Source organism: Dromaius novaehollandiae, chromosome 16 (genome assembly GCF_036370855.1).
Source record: "Dromaius novaehollandiae isolate bDroNov1 chromosome 16, bDroNov1.hap1, whole genome shotgun sequence".
Lineage (NCBI taxonomy): Eukaryota > Metazoa > Chordata > Aves > Casuariiformes > Dromaiidae > Dromaius > Dromaius novaehollandiae.
In genome coordinates, this window is record NC_088113.1 from 20,300,638 (window position 1) to 20,323,259 (window position 22,622).

The 22,622-nt window shown below is 38.1% G+C and overlaps 1 protein-coding gene across 3 annotated transcripts in view; it reads right to left on the reverse strand.

Moving 5' to 3' along the window:
- RTEL1 (regulator of telomere elongation helicase 1) overlaps window positions 1-22,622 on the reverse strand; it is a 51,815-nt gene that overhangs the window by 21,645 nt on the left and 7,548 nt on the right. For all 3 annotated transcript variants that reach the window (XM_064521657.1, XM_064521658.1, XM_064521656.1), the window contains exons 10-24: window positions 20,920-21,073; window positions 20,555-20,593; window positions 19,791-19,869; window positions 18,766-18,863; window positions 17,449-17,504; window positions 13,976-14,050; window positions 13,075-13,156; window positions 9,245-9,377; window positions 8,974-9,087; window positions 6,459-6,499; window positions 5,155-5,240; window positions 4,513-4,590; window positions 2,928-3,005; window positions 831-974; window positions 43-158 (exon numbers count right to left, since the gene is read on the reverse strand). In XM_064521657.1, the coding sequence (XP_064377727.1) occupies window positions 43-158; window positions 831-974; window positions 2,928-3,005; window positions 4,513-4,590; window positions 5,155-5,240; window positions 6,459-6,499; window positions 8,974-9,087; window positions 9,245-9,377; window positions 13,075-13,156; window positions 13,976-14,050; window positions 17,449-17,504; window positions 18,766-18,863; window positions 19,791-19,869; window positions 20,555-20,593; window positions 20,920-21,073 (1,373 nt within the window). The remainder of the gene's footprint in view (window positions 1-42; window positions 159-830; window positions 975-2,927; window positions 3,006-4,512; window positions 4,591-5,154; window positions 5,241-6,458; window positions 6,500-8,973; window positions 9,088-9,244; window positions 9,378-13,074; window positions 13,157-13,975; window positions 14,051-17,448; window positions 17,505-18,765; window positions 18,864-19,790; window positions 19,870-20,554; window positions 20,594-20,919; window positions 21,074-22,622) is intronic.

Here is a 22,622-nt window from a genome sequence, read left to right on the forward strand (position 1 = left end):
AAGATGTTGATACACATTTATGTTCTAGAACCAAGGTTTCACCTTTGGTCACATAGGAAGATGGCACCATAGTCCTGGCGATGTCTGATGACCCTGCCGATAGCCTGATTAACAGCCCGGGAAGCTTGCTGACTGTACCACTCACGTCCAGATAAATACTACAACAAGTAGGAGAAAGAACTGTATTATTTGGGAGATAAAAGGTATTCTCTGTGAAGCAAATATTTCTCTCCAAATCATTAGGAAATGTATCCAACAAGATCAACTGTCAAATCTCTAAAAGCCTAGGAAAGCCAAATATAGGTTCACTCAAATCTCACCTGACTTACAGGACACAGAAAACTCAAGTACTAAAATCCAACTTGAGGAGCTATTTAGAATATACTGACAGCCTTAATACTATGATAAACTCGCCATATTAAATACCTAATAGCTATCCTGCAGGATAATAAACAATTCATAATGCCATTCATTCTCTTGCCTGAAGAATACTAAAAAGAGAACAAGCAAATGCTATCACAGGCAATGCTTACTGCCCAAACTCTTTCTGGGCAAAAGAAATCCCTCAGAAAGATATATAGATGACATTCACACAGAAGACTTTGAAACTTCAATTACACATTTTTTTGAGCCTGTATTTGATTGCAACCTTGCAATTGGAAGCAGAATTTGGAATCTTTCACAAAAATGTGACTATACTCTGACTGTTTTGATATTCATGGTTCCACAAGGCTGAGAGAATAAAAGCCAAAACCCACAGAGACAAGAGGGAGAAATGACGACAAAACAAATTAGCAAACTGTCAACAGTGAAAAGTTGCCTAGTATTACCTGTGCACCTGCACCACTTCTTCTCATTTCATCCAGGAACTGCATCTTTAAAACAACTCTTGGCTCCATACGAGGAGGAAATGGAAGCCCAGTAATGATGACTCCTCGTCCATTCATGTCTGCAAAGTCCAGGCCTTCACTGGCCTGAAGAGAGAGTGTTTTCCTTTACCAACAGGAACCGCAGCGACCATATCAGAGCAAGCTAGCAGTTCTTGGCCTTTTTTCTCCATGACATTAAATCTTTAGCCAAGTGTAGCTTGTAAATATGTTATGACAAATTTCAACTAGATTTTTTCGTTTTATGCCAGGACTTTAAACTTAGCTTTTTTTTTTTTCCTCTCCTCCCTAGGAGGCCCTGACAAAGCACACCTCAAGCAACACCATTACTGTATTTATGTTATTCTTGGATGAGCAGAACAGTTGCACTGATGTGATGTGTTAAATTTCAATTAACACCTCTCTTTAATCCTTCCATACTCTGAATAACATGAGAACATGTAAGAACATGGCAAACCTTTCGCATCAAAAATTAACAGAATCATTTCAAAGCAATAATGGAAAGCTACCAAAAATCTGCTCAGAAACCACCAGACTATAATGTCATATTCACCAGCTGTGCTGCTTACATCAGTTCAAGCAGTCCTCACTCTCTTTGACCACTTGCTCATGCCTCTGCAGCATGTCCCATGCTGTGCTGGAGAACCGGTTTGTGAAATGAACAAGATCAGAGAATTGAATGGACTGAAAAATAATATGGGAGAAAAAGTTGGTTTGTTTCCTCAGCTGAATCAATTCTCCAAACTCATTAAGCACAGCTGTACAAACAGCTGTGATGGAGTGTGTGACAGGTATGGATGGGTAAGCGACTGACTGGCCTGCTGAAACCAGCACTGTCACCAAGGAAGAGTATGATCACAGGATGCACTGTGATGTTATTCCCAATCCATCTGAAGGTAGCAGTTACATGGCTTTAGGTATGCACATTTCATCTTGCAGACAGAAAAAGGAGGTCCCTCAGGCTAATAAGAGCATGAGAAGAACCAGCTTAGACAAAAGAAGTGAAAGACACACACACACGAGAATTCCTGCGAACTTTTAAAGGCAATCCAGGCCTACATACAGTGCCTAATTTACCAAATCCCCTATGCTTGTAAAAAACCTAGAGCAACTAAGACAAAAATAAAAAGGACTGGCACTCTAGGTTTCTTTCAGGGAACAGAAAAGCTTGCTAAAACCTACCATCAACCTAAAGGCTGAGCAACAACTTGAGAGGGACTCTTGAAGGGACAGCTGAGAAGGGAGCAAAGTTTTAGGTAGCTTTTGATAACATGCCTTTGTTGGTTTCTCTTCTGAAATATTTCCAGGTTTGCAGTCATGCACCCTTTGACTACACTAATCTGAACAGTCTGTCCTTAAATTGTGTGTTACTACAAAGCATGGTCTCTCCACAGACACTCTGTTCGTCTCAGGCTGATATATTACTGCCAGAAGGACAGGAAAAGTCATGGAGAGCCCCACCCAGCAAGAGCTACGTTATTCCTTCATTGATCCAACAGCTGGTTTGGAGACTGGGGCTAGAGGTGCAAAAAAAAGTTGAGTCAAGTTTCTGTTGGCAGGCACTAGGTAGAAGCAAGCAGCAAAATGGCTGTAAGAGTAATTTATGACTCTGCAAATACTTTCACTGGTAACAGATCAATTTATACATATTGGAAAATGTGAATGAAAGGCCATCAAATGTTCACAGAGGACCTGAACTTGATATAAATTCCATCTCTTAAATTGAGCAGTATTTTTGGTTTTCATCAACATTGTTCTAACATGTTTGATCACAGATGTTTCTTTTAAGTGTCTTCCAAAGCTGTTTTTCTCATCCAATGAACTGAATGAGCCGCCAACAAGAAATGTAAGACATCAGGAAGTCTGTATAATCGACATAAATGCGAAAAGGCTTCAGGGCATCCCACTTCTCCTCTTACTTTTTCCAGATGTAATTAGAGTCAAACAACATAAATATACTTCTCAAATCCAAAACAAAGTTGTTTTCTTCCATCATCTATATAATTTATCTCAGAGCATATAAATTCTCTGTTACATTACCTTCCCCCGACATACTGCCAAAAAGGCAGCTCCGCTGGACTTAGGACAGACAATTTTATCATAGTATGCATCCATTACCTAAAAGATAAACTAGTTTAAGTACAAGCAACAGTGGAATTATCCTCTTTACATACGGACAAATAGAAACCTATACTAGATAAATTTGACTCGCACACTGAGATCCAAAATATGATTAATTTGGCTTAGTATCATATTCCTTACTGGAGCATAATTGTAAATGTAAGGATATGAATAAGCAAATGGCTTCTCACGTTACAATGAAACCCGGAACACTCCTGGGTAAGTATAAAAGACAGATGTCAGATACTTCTGAAGAGAAGGCAAAACATGGACTGTGCTGCATTTCTGCAAATTCTTGAGTAAGAAAAGGCAGACCAGGAAAGCAATTCAAAGATATTATTTACTCTAAGAAGCAAACAAAAGAGGCTCTAAGTAAACAAGAAAAAAAGCAGGAAAAGTGGGGGAGTTTTGAAGACTTGGGAAGTTAGGACAGAATTTTAATTAATATTCAACAGCACATGATTTACTGGCAAGCAGAGAGCACAGAAGCAAATAAACATTTGTGCCTATGAAGAAATCTGATTTTAATAAAGTCGCCAGCCCATAAAATTAACATTAACCCTGCAGTTACATAGAAGAGAAAATCCACGGGGAACAACAAAAATCTCTGATGAGAATCTCCTTTAATGGTTCACTGACAGAACAAAATACATAAAGTGCTATGCTACTGTTCTGTGAAAACTGGGACAAATCCTACCCACCATCTTCCAGTGTTGCTCACATTTGTGCCCTTATATTACATTTCTGTGTCAAGTGTCCGTTTTCTTTTTAGCAGCAGAGATTCAGAATGTTCTGCGCTCTAGATAAAATCGCTTACATTTAACTTGCAACTGATACCTTTATAAATTATTTAAATGAGTAATGAAAATTGTCCTTTCTTTCTTAGAGTCCAAACCCTTCTCTTTCATTTGTTTCCATTTCAAACAGTGAACACATGAAATACTAAGTTTTTAAGACTCCTAGGTAAAAAAGGTACCTAAAGCCCCTAAAGGGCTTTCCATTTCAGTTGGAATTTAGGAGTTTACTGTTGCGCAATTACAGGGAAATATTGCGCACAGAAACATTTCCACTGACAGATGCAGGCCTCTAATGACCACAGCCATTGTACAAAAGTTAGTACCAATCTGCTACTTAAAGGTATCCTTAATCAAACATGTACTGCACAATTCCATAAAAACCCAAAGCACGACAAGTTGGGACGAAATGGCCCACAAAACATTCAAAGATGTCAACTACTCAAGTGATGGTTTTCTAGCATCTCAATTACTTAATATATGTTATACTAGCAGCTGTTACATCAGTGGATTTCAAATGAAGAATATATCCTGAGCAACTAGCTGAAAGAGTGAAAGAATGATGCATGGAAGAATTGTACTTCAAAGAAGTCCTCAGAGCTTTTGATTTTTATTCTAGGAATATGCAGTTCACAACAAAACACATCTTATAAATGGTATTTAAGCATAATTTATGAAAATGCTACAGATATGTAATGCAAATTACCAACCTCTGTGAAGCTTCCTTTATTCCTTGGTTCCACAAACATTGGCTTCACTTCTTCTATTCTTTTAGCAAAATCATGCTCCTGTTAAACAGGTAATAAATACACCAAAAATGTCCATGAGAAAGCAAATGTATACCAGAAATGCCTTCAGGAGTGGTCATCACATCCTTCCCCCACAGCCAGCTTCTCTCTTGCCAAACACAGGAAGAGATGGGCCAGAAACATGCAACTCCAACAATGCTAAGAAAACTACGGTCCCTTGCGGTTGCCCTAACTCAAACATTACACAGAGGGTTGAAATCTTTCTCAGTGTAAATGCCATTGAGTGAGAATCATTTCTTTTCTCTCCAGCTTGCAAGTTCCCAACATCAGCCTCCTAGGGACTCACTCTGCCACATGAAATTAAATGAACTCTGAGATCAAATCAAATAATGTAATAAGATTCTTGTAGGCTTTAGTTTCTACGATACTGCAATTCAGTGTACTGTGATCAAAATAAAAGAAACCTTACCTAGGATTTTACTTTCTTCATTTTATACTTGCTTATTAACAAAGAATTTTTAATGAGCATGGTTAGACAGCATAACTACACACTGCCTGAAGTGCATAGCTAAATCACATATAAAGGCAGAAGAATCATCATACTCTCCAGTACTCCAGGCTTTTATCCATGACAGGATACGATGGGAAGAACACCAACAGCCCATGGGGTACAACTCGCACAAGATTACCTGCAACGAGATAGACAAATGTATCTAATTCAGGGTGTTTCTCTCCTGAGATGGAGTGCATAGACTGTGGAAGAAAAATAAATTAACAGCATGGTTTCCCTCAAAATATTTTCTGCTTTCTCAACATGAAGGTTGTTGTATTAGAAAAAGTTAATTTTTTTAATCATTTCAATAACCTTGTCATCAAGGTATACACTTAAATATAGCTGTCTAATTAGTTTTCCAAAGTGAAAAGTTAACACAATAAAACGCATTACAAACTACAGCAGATACTAGAGATGGAAGAGATACAACATCATCTGTCATACTTCCCCATATGACAGTAAGATCAATTTTTAGATCAGTTCCTCCACTGTTGGTCCACTGTAGTTTTAATGTTCTCAGCAATAGATGAGGTACCAAAAGCTCGCTTTGGAGACTTTCTCCCAAACATACACATACATACAGTATACACTTCACTAAAAAATACAGTATACACTATATTGTATGCACAGCATACAGCATGCAGTTTACACTTACTGAAAAAATACTGATCCAGTATGTTGTGAAAGCATTTTCTTAATTTCACCATTTAGGCCAAGCTCAACACCTCAGAGCAGTTTCCTTCCTTTTTGCTTCTTTGTGCTTACTTCATTCAAACACTTCTAGATTTAACAGATTCCTTTCAATCATATCTCAGCCAAGCTACACAGACATTTATCTTTTATTATGCCCTCACGTTAAAATTCTGTAGTTCTACTGTGTTTGTAAAACATGACCAAAATAATAAATGCTGTATCAAGGTGGGCTTGATATGGTACCTATGCATACGTCATGTGAAACTGCACTGGCTTCTTGAGATCCTTAATTTTTTTTGCAAATTGATGCTTGACTTATTTTTCAGCAACATCTGTCTGCATCTATTTTCCAGTTTGCACCACTCTCTGACCACATTTAGGGCCCACCTTTTTGACCTAGAGACAAACAACTGGCAATAAAAATGAACTCCTACCTTGGAAATATCAAATAAGGACTTGCACTGATTTTCACATGCAATTGCAGTAGCCAGCTGCCTGAGCAAACAACAGCATGCAAAAATCAGATATGATTTAGATATGCAATACAGCTCTTTACCTTCCTCTACCTTATCTGTCGTCTTTAACATTTCAGACACCTTCCAAAAGACTTCTAAAAGCCCTGCGCGATAGCCCGTTTCCGAAATCCAAACACCTCACTTACCAATTGTTTTCCCCAGAGAAGACAAATATTCCTCTGAAAACCTACAAAGCAGGAAATCAAATAACATCATTGTATTTCCTTTTCTATATTACTTTCATATATATTGACTTCCTCTGATAATCTTCATCTAAAATAGCATATCCATACTTCCATTACTCTCCTTCCTGTAGCAGTCACCTATACCAAGGACACAACATTTGTGGGTAATGCCTTGACTACATGATACTACTACTATTAATTATTTTTATTATTAGCACTGAAGACAACCTAAGCTTCAACATTATCAGCATTTAGCAAGTGGAAATGTGCAGCCCTATGTCATGAATTTTATGACTAATATTAATAAATTAAGGATGAAATTTCTGCCAGAGAAGTTTGTAGATGCTGCCAACTCTGACTAATATTACAACTATCTAAAGGAGTTATTGATGAATCACGTGTGGTGAGACTGCAGGGAGGGCAGGGGGAGAAAATTTGGTTGCTTTAGTTACTATTTACTAGTGGTAGAAGCCAAGTGAATCACGTATCTTTCATCAACACAGTACTGCTCTATGATGGCTATACAGCATTTATCTGTTTCTTCCAGTCCTGCCTGAAATTTCACCTGTTTTTTCATGCCCCTAGGTTTCATTCTTTACAGTTCCATATAGTTTTGCATACTCTGCTTTCCCAGGAAGCTTATATATGCAGGGAAAAAAAAAAAGTTATTTTTGCAAGACCTACAAATACCACTATCACCTTAAGGATGTCGTCAAAATATGGCAAATACTGTTCATCGCCTTCCTTCAGAAAAGGTGTTCTAGAAGTGGGGGAGGAGGGAAATACCCAATTTCCTCCCCTCAGAAGACACAACAAAATAAACTGAAATAGTGCACACAGCTTCTGAGAATGAAAATATTGGCTAAGGGTTTTCCCCGTCTTCCTCCTTTTGTAAAAGCCAATGACAATGGCTGAGTTCCTTGCAAGCTCAATGGAACATCTGGCACTTTCTCCTTTTTTCCACCATATGAGCTATTTGAGATCTGGTTTTGAGCTTTTCTATATTCCTGAAAACAAGTAAGTAAGGCCAGAAGCAGACTAAAACAAATTAAAGAATTTTCAGCCAGGGGTTAGACTGTAATGTTGAACTCAAAATAAATTTAAGAATATGCTGACATAAAAAGAATAATTGGGTGCTCCAGGAAAAAAATGAAAATAGAAGAATGCGTATATACCACATGAGGAACTGGTCCCTCATTACATACTACTACAGAAGGATTATATCCTTACACACAGCAGTGCCACCAGCGCAACACCACTCTCTAGTACCTTCAAAAAACTGCTAAGCACAGAACCAGCTGCCATGTATAACAGAATATGAAACTACCTATTAAATTTATATGCAGACATCCCAATTAGAATATCATATTACAAAATGGAAGTCAATATACAATGAATCCTTTTGCTCTGGCCTTCACTTTCCTTGCCAACAGCTTTTCTATTTCTGATACAGAAAGAGCAGAAGCTGAAGCAGGAGCACTGTGACTATTTTGAGGAACAGAAGGACATAAACAAAATGACAAAAGACTAGAGAAAAGCAAAAAAAAAGGGAGGGAGGGCAAAAAAAAAAAAAAAAAAAAAAAGACGATGAGAAACTTGACAAAGATTCAGGCACATTTTCCCCAAAAAGGCAATGCAGATGCAAAGGGGAACTGGGTCACAACAACAACCTTCAAATATAAAAGAGCTTGTTATTTAGTTCAATTATGTTTCAAGCTTGCTACCAGTACATTGAATTACCTAAGCCTTCAGCAAGAAATTTAGGATGGGGGCTCCATCTCAGGGATCAGCGAGGGCCAGGGAGCTGGAAGCTGAGCATGACAAGAAGGTGGGCAGGGCACGGCCTCACCAGACAGGGCCCAGACCCTATGCTACCCAGAGCAGATCTGGAGATAGTAGCTAGGTTCAGCCAAGAGTTCAGATCACCAGGCAAGTTTGCAGTGATGAGGCAGGCCCAAGGCCAAGACAGTAACACATCAGCAAATCAGGATCAAGTCCAGTGACAAAAACAAGGGTCAGACAGGCAAGTCCATAGTGACAAGGCAGGTCCAAGGAAGTCAACCAGCAGGTCAGTGTCCAGACCAATGGGGTCCGGGTCCAGGGCCAGGCATGGCTGTGATGAAGCTAGACACAGACATTCCTACAGCGTAGCTTGGGCAGGGGCTGATGGCCCAGGCTTGAGCTTAAATGGAGTTCCTGGACACACTAGCAGAAGGTGTGGGTGGAGGCCCCAGGTGATGCTGATCAGGGCCATTAAGGCCTATTAGTGCAATCAGGACCCTGACACTCCATCCCTTCCAGCTCTACATTTCTAAACTTTCTACTTTAATTGTTAAAGGGTGTTGTATTTAGTACAGTGCTTATCCAAGAAAAGAACTACGGAGACCACTTATTTCACTAGCTCCCTCCTTTAAACAGAACCCCGAATGTTGGAACCCATGATCTCAAAGCAGAATTCCAAATGGAAGTTCATTACCTTTTTTCATAGGTAGAAGTGAGCACAGTTCCATCAGGTCCCTTGGGAATGATCCCAACCCAGAGTTGGTGCTTATCAATGACATGTGGATTCTCCAAGCAAACAGGAAAAGGGCTGAAGAACAGGAAAGCGAGATCCAAGTCATATTCATTCTATAACTCCTTATTGTACTTTCAGTCCAAAACACAAAAATTCTAAGTTAAAACCTAAAATCAGGAGAGCAGACTGTACATTTTCATTAGTGTTACTGTTCATACATCTAGGTACTTACATCTGCATTTCCATTGTAAATGATGAGAGAGGAGAGAGTGTACCACTGGTAAGGATAATTGTCCTGACTCCCTGTCGAACAAGCTCATGCATGCTGTATCCAGGGCTGAAACACCAATAGCTCAAGGTTTTTCCTGGATCAAATAAAGAGAAAACACTAAGAAGGAAGCCTGTAGGGTGGAGAATGAGTCTTTGTCTAGCATACGGTACATAGCAGCATCTGAACTTCTCTAAGTGAAAGGCTGTTGTGTGGACCTAAAATTCCACAAATACGGTGTGTTCTGCTTTGGTCCTTCCCAGATTTAGTTATTATATCCATTCAAAATATAGTTTAAAAGTTCATTGAGCCCATACACTTGAAGTCAATTATATATTTAGTCAAAGGATTGTTATAGAAAAGAAGGCGCATCAGAGCTTTTTGTCAGCAAGTAATGGTTAGATCGAGTAGATAAAACCCCTTAGTCCTCCATCCATCCACTAGTTCATTTTCTGCTGTCACAGGCAATTGGAAAGGGAAGCATGGTAGAAGACATGCAGAATACTGGAATGAAGGACTAACAACTGAAGTTACTTGAAAATATGTCCGTCCTTGTTCTTGATTGAAAAGAGAAGAACTCTACATTACTAGGACCTCTTAGAGGCTAAAAACCTGTACTATTTCCCCATTCCCATGAACTTTCCTTTTTCCCATGCTCAACTGCTAAACCTTCAACTTCTGCCCAAAACTTTTATGGGATATGGATACAAAAACATGTGACACACTGAAAATCTAGGATAACAAACTATCAACACAAAGGATATAAAGAAAAATGTGTAAACCGCACAAGTCATTTCTTTCATTGCTCAGCTGATAGGTTTAACATTGGTGGTCTTGCTGAAAGCATATCAACAGCTTTTCAGAGAGAGCGAAAGGAACAGGGGCATGAAACAATCATGTATATCAAGAACAAGGGCAAACAAATGAAATGTTAGCTTTTGGATTCTGCTCTGAGTGATTAATTTCAGTAAAAAAAATCTGGCATCCATATATCATGCATGTCTTTCAAATGTACACCCCTCAAAAACAATAAACTCTGTTTTCAAAACGGAAATTTCAGGAAAGAAAGTTTCAGGAAATCCCCAATACTGTGCACCCTGTGAGTCACTTACTACTTAAAGTAAAAGAAAGAACATTTATTTTAAGCTTTATCTCTTCCCTCTCATTTGGACAAATCCATCCAGAAGATACTCAGATTATAGAAAAATCACATTCCAAAATTAAATAAATTCTGTATCTCTTTGATTCACACCAAAAATTGGTGCAAATTACATTTAGGAAGTAATGCCTGTTCAGATCTGTATTTGGACAGGCCAGTAAGTATCCACAAACTAGAGCAAAGTCACTTATGTCAGGAGCAGAAGAAACTCCAGCATAAGAGCAAATTGTCCTCGTGTGGGATGGTCTAGTAGAGAACACTAACCACTCACATTTGCCTCGCTAACTCTCAGTTTGAAATATCCTTCTCTGTAACCCTGCAGAATGCTTGCCAGGCATTGATCCACTGTTCTTGGAGAAGCTAGAATAGCAATACATTTGCAGCCTGGAGTTATGCAATTATGACTTTAAGCACAACAACATTAATCTAGTTTTAGAGGTCCCATACACAAGCAGAAACTGTATAGAGTACATGGTATACAAGGCAGATCTCCACAGCAGCTTCTTCCATCCCTGGTAAAGGAGAGCTGAGCCGTGGGGGAAAAGGGTTGCCAGTAGTTGACAACCTGGTGATTTATAGCAAACCAAAAGCAACAGCATTTTACCTTAATGAAAAACTGCAGCAGTTTAATGTCACATTCACAAGCAGCATCTGCGCACAGGACAGATACCTAAGGCAATGATCTTAATTGGCTATCCCAAGCTATGCCACCTCCTGTCACAAATTACAGTGCTTAGAGAATTATGCTCCTGTGAATCATTTCCACAAAACCCTATGAAAATAGCTATTCTTAAAAGGTTTGCAGTTTTCCTATATTTTCAAACTACAGGGGACCAAAAATGTAATCAGTCTAGTCTGGCCTCTGCTAGATTTCTAGTCCATTGCCTAGGTACTTGCAAATAATGTTTTTATTTGAAAAACAAATGTATCAGTGTGTGCCTGCTAAATCACACAATTCTGTGACTGCTTTTAATTGCTTTTGTGTATAAATCCTCCAAACTATGCAATAAAACAGAGTGTTTTTGTCAGCCTTTTCCTGCATACACATATAGGAAAATCTACTTAAAAGTATTCCTGTAACTTGAAACTTTGATTGAGCAATATCCAAGGAAAACAATATTTGCAGATTACCAAACAGCCTGCTTCTATTCAGAAACGCACTAGTGAAGTGAACACTTAATAGTAAGGACATTATGTGCAAAAACACTAAATTCGTGGAAACCCATTCTTTGAAAAAAATTGTTTTTGTCCCTGAAAAACAGAACTTCTGTGAAACAAATACTTACATTCTCAAGAGCATTTAACTGAGTAATTAAGTAAACAGTTATGAGGCAGGGTATTTACAAAGATCCTTGGAGAGTATCCTATGAAGGAGGCTTGGGTAAAGGGAGCCTACCATTAATTTCTGCATTTTTCTTCTGTAATCAGAGAATGTCTGTTTTGTTTTCCATCTAACTGTTTTTATTCAAAAAAACCCCAGAAAGAATGAATGCTGAAGCTCAAGAAAACCCAGCTTGATGCTGCCTACAGTGGCCTTCAGATAAACCTTTGATTCAGAAGCCAAGTTTCTTTCCCTTTAAGTATGTCGTTCCGAAGCACAGTTATATTGAGGTAGTTCCAGATATCAAGTATTGCAGAGGAGATGTAACCAAATAGGTGGGGGAAGAGAGAGAAGGAGAGGGAGAAATCTCAGTTGAAAATGAAGGACTGAAAACTATAGTTGAGACTGAAACTATGAAGGAGTGAGACAGTGCCCTTAAGAACTGAGGAAGCTGCACAAAGAAAAGGTGTTATCTCAGGGAGCATTACGATGCCTGAAGCTGTTACCAGGTGCAGCATTTTCTGCCTAAGAGTTCACATTCTCAAGGGTTATTTCTCTGGCACATTATATGGACCTTCATTATAGAGCTTCAGAATGAGCCAGCCAATTACAAGTCTTCCACTATCAACAGGATAATTTAAACAGAGCTTTTTCTATTAAGAACTTTCGTGTAATTTACTCTTCGTAAAACACATTTTGGCACACATTTTCAGAATCATATCTATACACAAATCTCCTTCTTGTAAAAGGTAAAGTTACAACACAAGTTTTGTTTAGCACAACACAGAGAAATATAGCACATATGAGGATCCCGGAACATTTCATGAACTTCGACCTCCTCCTAAAGGAAGGTTTTCCATTCTTGGGCTGGTCTGAAGATTTTCTTTATACCAATACAAGTAACCGTTTCGTAACAGAGATGATTTCCTTTTGCTGGTACAATTGTACTAGAAGAACTCCAACAGCGCACGTAGCAGCACTGGCACAAGAAAGCTTTATACTGAGATTGCTTATGCCACCTCCCATTTAGAAGTAACGATACAAGTGAAAAGCCTCTCCTATACTCTGAATTACATCTGTGGCAGGGCTGTACTTAGGAACACAAGACTGGAAAGGACCACCCTGGAACAATCCTTGAACTCTTGAAACTTAGTATTAAAGCTCCAAAGCCTTAAAAACCTGCTCTGTGCCAGAAGAAGATGGCACCAGGGCAGCACTCACACCCTTAAGTCTCTTCATCTTACAGAAGATAATAAAAAAACTGCACGCTCAAACAGCCCTCTCGTACCTTGTTTTTTTCTTGTACTCTCATACCTTGTTTTTTTACAGCTGATGAATTCCAGAGATCCGTCCTTTGTTTCTTCTTCTGATTACTGTTATCCAGATGAATGTGCACCTGAAGGAAAAACATATCAACACTTCCAGAGACTGCTGCAGAAACGAACTTGCACTTCATCCCTCAGTAAGGCTCAATCATATCATGGGTAGCTATGGTTATTAATGTCACTTTTATAGTGCTAGTAAGATTCAAAAGCTACAGGGTAACCTCAAAACAGCAGCTAAGAGTGAAGGAGAGACTCACAGAATAAGATATCGCACATGTAACTTAAACGTACGAAGTAAACAATTCAGAAAAAACTACTTATACAAAGAGGAAGATGGCTCCAGGGCAACGCTAACACCCTTAAGTCTCTTCATCTTACAGAAGATAATCAAGAAATTGCACACTCAAACAACCCACTGATTCTCTGCTTGTGGTCTGAGTTCTATTTTTCTGTTAAAAAGTAATTCTTCAAGCTCTCTGATTATCTTTATTCAGAGAGAAAGAAGAAAAAATTTCACTCAAGCCTTATGAAGAACCCCTTCACAAAAGATACTGTAAAACTTGAGTCAGCCAAGAGACTAGTTTATTGAAAGAACACATACATTCTTGCATAGCATATAGTATCAAAGTTTTCAATAACTCACACCTGCTGCATTTTCCTTAGTTCCTTCTAAATAAAGAGTTTATTTAAAAATTACTATATAGGTTCCTTTTTTCCTTGGAACCTAATTTTACCATAGCTCTTTTGGCTTTTTCTTGAAGAACTTACATATCCTCCTAATCAAAACCATAATTTGCTATACTATCCACAGCCTTCTGACTCTTGAATACTCTAAGCCCATACATGAGATGCCACTTAAGAAAACTACAGAACACATACAGCATCCCTACCTTATAGTATTTGGATATGGACCGGGCTGGCACGAAACCTGTCATGCCTTCTGGAGGATCGATGCTGAATACTGTCTGGTAAATGGATGAAAGCAAATAGGAAGATTAACAAGTGTTTTGAGCAAAATCCCTAACACACCTTTGCACTGAGAAGTATCTACAGAAAAATTATTGTTGTGATAACCTTAAGTATATCTTCTTGCTCCTTTGTTATTAAATAAAAGCAGAGAATTCTGAATAGACACAACTTTACAGGCAACTCCTGTTAGCCGCTTGGCTTCCTCATTGAGCGAAACAATGCAGGCTACTATTTAAATACAAAAGTTTTTCTTTTTCATAATTGTGTATTAAACTTCGTGCACTTAGTTACAGCACCTGATGCATACAAAAGGGCAGTAAAGTGATTGGCTAGACTTCTGTGTAAGCACATACTCAACTCACACAAATGACAGTATTATTATACAAACCATACATGACTTTCGGCTATTGATGACAGAGTCACAACTGCTTTTAAAAGAACCATTTGAATTCCCTGATTTTGTTGAAAATCTCAGCCATCACACTCTAATAATATTCTGCTTCGATAAAAGTGAAGCTGTAACTACATATAGTTGTCCATATATTAAATGAAAAGCCTCTATCAACTCTTTTGTACAAACTTACGCTTCTTCTCCTTTCCTGTATGCAATGTCTTATGACTAAGGGTAATACTCATTTAAACACATGGCATTGCAGTGCAATTTCAGTGAAAACAGCTGTGGTTCTCAAATATTTATAACTTAGGTTAATTTTTCTAAACAAAATTCCTTCAGACATTTAAAAGGAATTATCCAAGCCCATAAGAATATCAGCAAATTGCAAAAAGAAAGATGTTCTGCACTAGTCAGGAAAACACAGTACAATTCTTGGAAAGATTAACTTATGAAAAATAGCCAAAAATAGAGTGTAGAAAAAAGATTTTAGTAAGTGTTCTTCTAAAATAAAAAAGGGAATTTAAAAAAGTGATCATTAATAAAAACAAGCTTAGGATAAATTAACTCTTGAAGAGAAAACTCTGTAACAAGAAAGCACCATGTTTTATCAAGCAAGACACTGACTGTGACCTCATCCTACTAAAAAAAAAAATATATATATATATGTCTTGGAATAATGAATTATCATATGGAGGATCTGTGGTCCACATACACATTTTCAGCAGCAGCAGATGAGATCTTAGCTTTCAGAGAAAGATGGCTCAGCTAAGCCAAATCATCTTTCACACGTCATAGGCTAAGAGACCACACACGGACAACTATCTTCGGCCATGTAGTACCCTGCAGTCCGTGTTCTCCAGTGATGGGGATCCTGACACCAGGGTTCTACTTATCTGAATCGCTTCATCTATCAGCTTTGAAAGCCCAGACAAATAATTTAAATTCACTGTACCTCACCTTCCCCACAAAGGAACAGTGGCATTCACCTTCCAATACAAATAAATTTGATACCAGTGTACACAAATTGCTACTAGTGCACCAGAACGTACATCTAGGCTTTGTTAAATTTCTGTAAAAATAAAATACTGTGTATGCCACTGGGAATACATTTTATTGTCACAAACATCCATGCATTTGATGAGTTCAGTATTGCAAACCTACCAGGACCAACCAGGTTCTGAGTCACTAATTTCAGGCTGTCAAGTTCTAAAAAGTGACAAACTTGGACTGAAGAAATCCAGGTATAACCACATAATCAAAACTGCAGAATACATAGGAAAGCAGAAGGAACTCTTACCAGCTTCTAGAAGTAGTGTAAAGTGTAGTGCCAAGAATTTGCACAGAGACATTTCAGATGACATACAACAAATATGATCAACGCAAATCACAAGGGTTGTGGTGAACTCAACAAGAAATGCAATGGCTTCTACTTCACAGTCTCTTCTGTGCTGAATTTTTGGAGAGAAAGTTCCTAAACTCACTGAGACAAGATCCATTCCTGTTGCAAAGAAGCCACTGGATGTGTAGGCTGACATAACATTGAACTCGACGGGGCTGACCATGTATTTGTCACATACTCCCAGTTAAACAGGATTCCAAGACCCAAAACATTTGACTTGAGCCGAGACAGAACGCAAAGGCATTTGCTGCTCCCTACGGTTAAACTAACAGGGACTACTTAAGGTAGCACTGGCTTAGGGAAGACGAGAATGTTCGAAGTATAGCTAGATATCTTGTCTTTATCAGGTAAGAGGCAAACTTTCAATGCACTTGTATGGACTTTACGCACCTCATGCCTGTATTTACATGAGCTTATCAATATTTTTAGCGCTTTTATGCTTCCTGTAAGTATAGATTACATTTCTAAGCAGCTTGTTTTCCAGGAAAAAGATCTGAGGTCAATGGTTTCTGAAAAAGTGTGTTATCTAATACCAGCAGGTAGAACAAACCACAGAACAAATAAGAAAATGCCAGCAACCATAACAGTTTTCAACTCCATGGGATTTCATGCATCAGTAGCTTAATTGTAATTTTTAATGTAAGAAATTTACTAAACCAAGTCAGAAAAGCAATGAGCAACATGGATCAAAACGTCACTATTACTGTCACCTAGCTATTAAAGACAGGGGAAGAGAGAGCTTTCTGATCCAAAAGAAACACAAGTGTCCAGGAAACAAAGCACTGTCAGGAAAAGGTTTGATTCAACCTGACCCCCAGTGACTCAGGCAGAGAGGATGCTCTGAAGTCACCAACTTCTGGGAATATAATGAACTTAATCCCACATGTAAGCAGATTTTCCAATATGTAACATTATAGCTAAGATGCTATTTTGTCTGAACATAATTACCCACTTTTTGAGTATCACCCAAGAATATTTGGGGAAATTCAGAGGGAAGCTAGAAGTTGAACTTTGGCCACTAGCCCACTGTACTTTCTCAGTTTACTGGGTCCAGGTTTTTCAGACTCATTGTTTTGTAACTGCACAACAGGGAGAAGACTGACAGCACCACACAGATACCCACACACTTTGAGTGTCACATTCAGCTCCTGCAGCGCTAAAGGGGTTTTTAATTTTACAGACTGCTCAAGTTAATAAGCAAATGAAAAAATACAGATAAAATTATTTTGTTTTGATTTTTTCCTAAACCTGTCTTGCTCTTTCACGAGAGGGTCTCACATCCCCAAACACTGCTGGCTTGAATGTGCACAGTTCAATAACCCAGCTCCACCTGGTGGAGGTTAAAACCAGCCAAATTTAAATTTAGCATCTCCAAAAAAAGAGAAAAATCAGAACTATCAAAGAATAATCTGAGTAAAAATCAAAGTAGACCATTCCATTAGCAGCAGCTTTCTCCTCAACCACCTCTGGACTTCCATCCATACTCAAATGTTAAGCATATGTAATCAAGAATACAATGGATCCCTTCAGTATCTTTCCACATTTTTTAAACCAACTTTTCAATCTTTTAGACATATGTAGAAGCAGCATTAATTATTTACCTGAATAATATCTGAAAGTTTATGCAATCCAGATGTATTAATAAATATCCCAGTACCTACAGAGAAGAATGGATGATTATTTTTTTGCACAAATACATATGCACTTGTATATATATCCATATCTTATCTAACCAGCACAACACCCTGCAAATACAATGGCTTGAAAATACCACCTGAAACAGATAAATGATTCCAAGTTTTTGATTATTCTTCAAAATTCAATGAGAAATGTAAAACTAACATGCCAAAATTCAGTTTCCCATCAGTGATGCACTGATAAACTGTAATCTGAGCCAGTTACAAAAATTTCTTAAAGCTCCTCTAAATTAGAAATTGGAAAAAGAGATAATTAAGACAAAAATAAGCATGTTTAAACTGTTTGGTTACTTTTGCAAAAGCTCACACAGCAACTAATAATGGTCTCAAGACAAAAAGAATAGAAAGCTGACCACCACCTGTTATGCAAACAGACACAAAATTTACTTTTGCTACAGCTATAAATAGCCCCTTGCAATCATCCCAGAGGCTCTAGTATGCTTACAACAGTGACTGCAGAGGAGCAGTTAAAAGAACATATGAAATACACCAGTGATGAGAACATGACTATGGAAATGGTAAGCTGATACATCTGTTAAGCCAGAGTGCTAACAGTCTAAAAGGAGAAACATGCTAGGTAAAAAAAGGATGAACAGACATGCTCCCAAAGGATACGTTCGCCCAACTGACAGTCTATGGTCTAGTCTCCACAGAGTGGGCTTGTCCTCTTTAATGCTTTACTGAAGAGCCTGCTAGTGAGAACTGGCTAAATTATTTTCTTAGCACGTGTAAAAACTTGAGTCTTTTCTTTGCAGAAGGGCAAGTTAAAGGACAAGTTCCAGATAGCCATTAGAAGAGAAGCTTGTTAACTGAAGGAAAAAGAAAGGCATTCTCTGATTCCCAGTATTCCTGTTTTGTAACTTCATGACTATGGAAGAGCTTGAGACACAGAAAGACCTATCAGCCAAATGCTGACAAGCTCCACCTACACAATCGTGCTGGTTTTGGAAAAGAACAGCTTTATTTGCAAAACTAGTTCTGTTACATAAATGGACATAAGACATATTTCCCAACAGAGGCACTGGGACCTCCCAGCAAGTTTTAATAAAAAGACACGGGTCTCTAGGAACAGATTTTAAGACTTTAAAACTTTTAAAATTTAAATCCAAATGAAGATCCCTTTCTCCTTCTCTCCTCAAAATACGCAAGCTCCCAGTTGTTGACATTGCAGGGAAAGGAGCTGCAATGCCTGATTGAAACAACTAGCAAGTTCACACTTACGGCCTGAAAGAAACTGTAAAATCTGCTCAAGTGACTCCAGGAGGGAGGATTTGGTCTGGAATGTTATTTGGGCCTCCGCAAACAGATCAAAGATGTAGCTGCAATTTATAAAGAAAAAACACAAATGGGTAAACACTGTAAATACTCCCATGAACACCTTACTATTATCCTTTTATACCAACAATTTCACTTCCTAGTAACAAAACATGTTCTTGTCTTTATGAGGAAGAGGAGTATACAGGAATACAAATAAGTATTTGGTTATAAAGATAGCAGACAATATTGACATGACTGAAAGCACACTGACCACATCTTTCACACTTTCCATTATTTCTCTACAACACATTAATTTAGAAACTGATTTGCAAATAATTTCCATGATTTCTTTACAACGTACAATATGCATTATTTTAGAAACAGACCTACAGAGCTCTGAGGTATCTCAAACCAAACCACAGCAGCATTAGTACCTCTGTTTAAATCACAATGTCAAAATTAGATAGCAGCAAAGCGAGGAGCTACTTCTAGTTCAGGATACCCGACAGGCACACACTTGGCATAGAGGGCTTCCACTCCTTAAAATTCTGGTTTTAAAGGGGCTGTGGTCTTTGGCTTCTAACACAGTGACATGCTACCATGAGTAAACAGTGAAACCACAAAGCCAATTCTTAATCACTACAGAATAATATTATATTTGAAGCATCATACTACTAAACCAAGCAAAGAGGAAACACTTCAGAAGGGAGTTCCATCAGAAGTAATGTTTGCTGCAGAAAGGTCATTTAAGTAAACCCCAAAACTTTAATAAACACTTTTCCCAGAAGCTAGAATAGTACTACCAAACCTAGCAGCTGCTGATAGACCCTTTAAACACTTACTCGTTATCTGTGCCATTGCAGGTTTGCTATGTAAATACATAAAAGTACTTTCACTGGCATGCAGCTCACACTAGAGATAGTTGCACAGGGTCCAGTTTGTTGTTCTTTTAACATGCAAACATCTTAACAAGAAGAGAATACATTTACCTTCCCTCTTTGGTGACTCCACTGTTATTCAATGGCAGTTCCACAGCATCAATTGCATTTTCTAGCTGAAGAAGAATTTCTTTAAGGAAACCAAGAGGGGAAAAAAAGTTAGGGCTTGCAGAAATTCACTTCTGGGACTCACCTGAACCACTTTTTTCAAATGCACCTTATCACAAAGCCTGCGACCAAAAACAGGAACCTACCTGTTTTCTTAATCCTGGGAACAAACCAAAATGAATGAAAACAAGAGATACCACCTCTAAACATCTACATTAAACTTTAAGAATCTCTATCACCTCAATTCTTAGTTGAAGCTTGCAATGCTTCTACAGAATACGGTAGTCAGATAAACGTTCAACTCCTCTCTCTCCATAAAGTTGTTCTTGGAAATGTTTTGTAAACATAAAACATCTCAAGCCCTCAATACAAACTTCATGTAGCATCAAGTTCTTGCAGCAGAATGATGGTACTAACATATTGCCAGCACATTGGTAAGTTTAGAAAACAAGGGGGAAACTTCTGGCAAAGAAGAAAAAGATGCATTCACCAGCCAACTGTCTCACCTTTTAGGGAAAAAACCCTCTATAACTAAACATTTCATAAATTCCTCTGAAAAAGAGAGGCAGCTTGAACTTCCATACATTTCTCCATTACATGCAGATGTCAAAGGAAAGGCTACGTGATCCTAGTTTACAATCATAGCCCAAATCACCTTTTGAAATTTTCAACAACAATTTTGTTGAACACAAACAAAAAATACTTACTCTTTATCTTTGCTATATCTTCAAGTTCCATGTTCAGCCCTGTTGAAGAAAGGAATGATTTCAAAGAGGATGTTTCATCTCTTTCATTCTCTAGCTTCCTTATGCCTTTTCAGAAATTATAGCTATGAAGGCTGCATCTCTGTATATGGGGAAAGACATCTATATTCCACTCACTGCTCTCTTATGATCCCTAATGTCATGTTGGTCTGACCATATCTTGTCATACTTGTCTGATAGTATTACTAAATAACAATAATTTATCTACAAATCAGAATCAATTTTCTGGGAAACTAAGTTATTCTCCTATCTTTGATAATGACACCCTATAATCCCAGTGAAACAGTGGTTCATGGCTATTAACACACCTGAATTGGCCATCTCCATATTGAATTCAGCATTTATCTCATTCTGTTGAACTATTTTGGCTTGTTCTTCCAGTACTACATTTATAGCATCCATTGCCGAAGCCAAATCGTAGGGTGTCAAGTCGAAAGACGACGACTCCTCACACAACTTCTCCTAAAATATCAAGGAATGGGAGTATTATGTGGACTGCACAGTACGCTATTTGGTCAGGCAACTTCGTAGACAATCAGACTCGACTTCCTATCTGACATCCGGCTCAGGCCAGAGAAGTTTTTCAAAACACTTGAAAAACATGACTGTTACTAGGCATCTCTCTTTTTCTAAAACGTAGCAAAGACATCAGGCAAATACTTTTGCCTTTTCTACATGATCCACAATTCTACCACTTCCATCCAGTAGTAAGTCAGTGTCTCCGTGTTCTTAATGCTGCTACTCAGATTTTTCTTGACATCCTCATTTCTCTTACGCACTTGCCAAATAGTTTGCCATCTGGTGGCAAACGACGTAGCAAACATGAATTACAGAACCATTTTGTCCTTCAAAAGGGCTATCCCTAGCCCCTCTCACACTTCGGAAATACTGATATTCCTATATTAGCTCATATGAAGATATGGTCCTTGCCCCTCATGATCTCACATTCAAAGACTGAGGCAAAGAATAAGAGTGGGGAAAAGAGGGAAAAAAGCTGCAAATACATATTATCCATATGTAAAATTTGGGTCAACACACATGAGAACAAACATTACTATAGGGAAAGAAGGAAATATATTAACTTTCCATAAAAAAGCAGCGACGTAATGGTCTGAACTGTTTGACCAAACTCTCTCTGACCTTGAAAAATAAGTCACAGTTTGCTTTGTCCTAAATTTGTTATTCATGAAAAAAATTGTATTCCCTGAGGAATAGGTAAGGGCTTAGCTACATAAAAAATTGACTGCAATGGCTGTTAAGAAATAAATTATAAAGAAAAAATTATGTTGAATTAGTTCCATGTGTCAATATTCTACTCAGGACAAAGTCAATTTTATTTCAGAGTAATTACTAAGTTGGAACAGAGACATTCACATGGGAGAAATATTGCAAAATGAGTGGTCATGGAATAGCAACTCTGATTAATTTCCACATTCAGGCAACAATTAATATTTCTAAAATGCTGCAAAGAAAGAAGAACTATAAAAAAAACAAGGTTGTTTCGCATCCACATACTTGATGCAATTCTGCAACTACCTCTAGTCAAAAACAGGACACCCTCCAGTGGCCTTTTTACTGATAAACAATGATACAAAAACATGCAATCAGAAAACAAACTTCACAGCTGCTTAGCAGAAATCCCACTGGGAGGTTGTTCATTTGGTGGAATAAAGGGGACACATTTCAAAGGTTCCTTTGCATTTCATTATCTTAGCAAAGAACTGCAGTTTTGAGCCAGCTAAGTGGAAGGTCTCTTGATGCAGTATGTTATTTTTGTCTTGATGAGAAAAGACTTGGAAATATGACAAGAAGTCACATTTGCCATCTAGTGCACCTGAACAGCTGATGTGGTTGAGCTTCTAAAGAGGGTCTTGTCACATTTTCTTACATGCTGGAAGAGAACTCCAAAGAAAGAAAACCAGCACCCTCATAAATTTGGAAAGCCACCCTTTAGGAAACTATCACCTTGCAGAAAATCATAGTAGGGTCAAAGAATGGTTATTTAAACTTA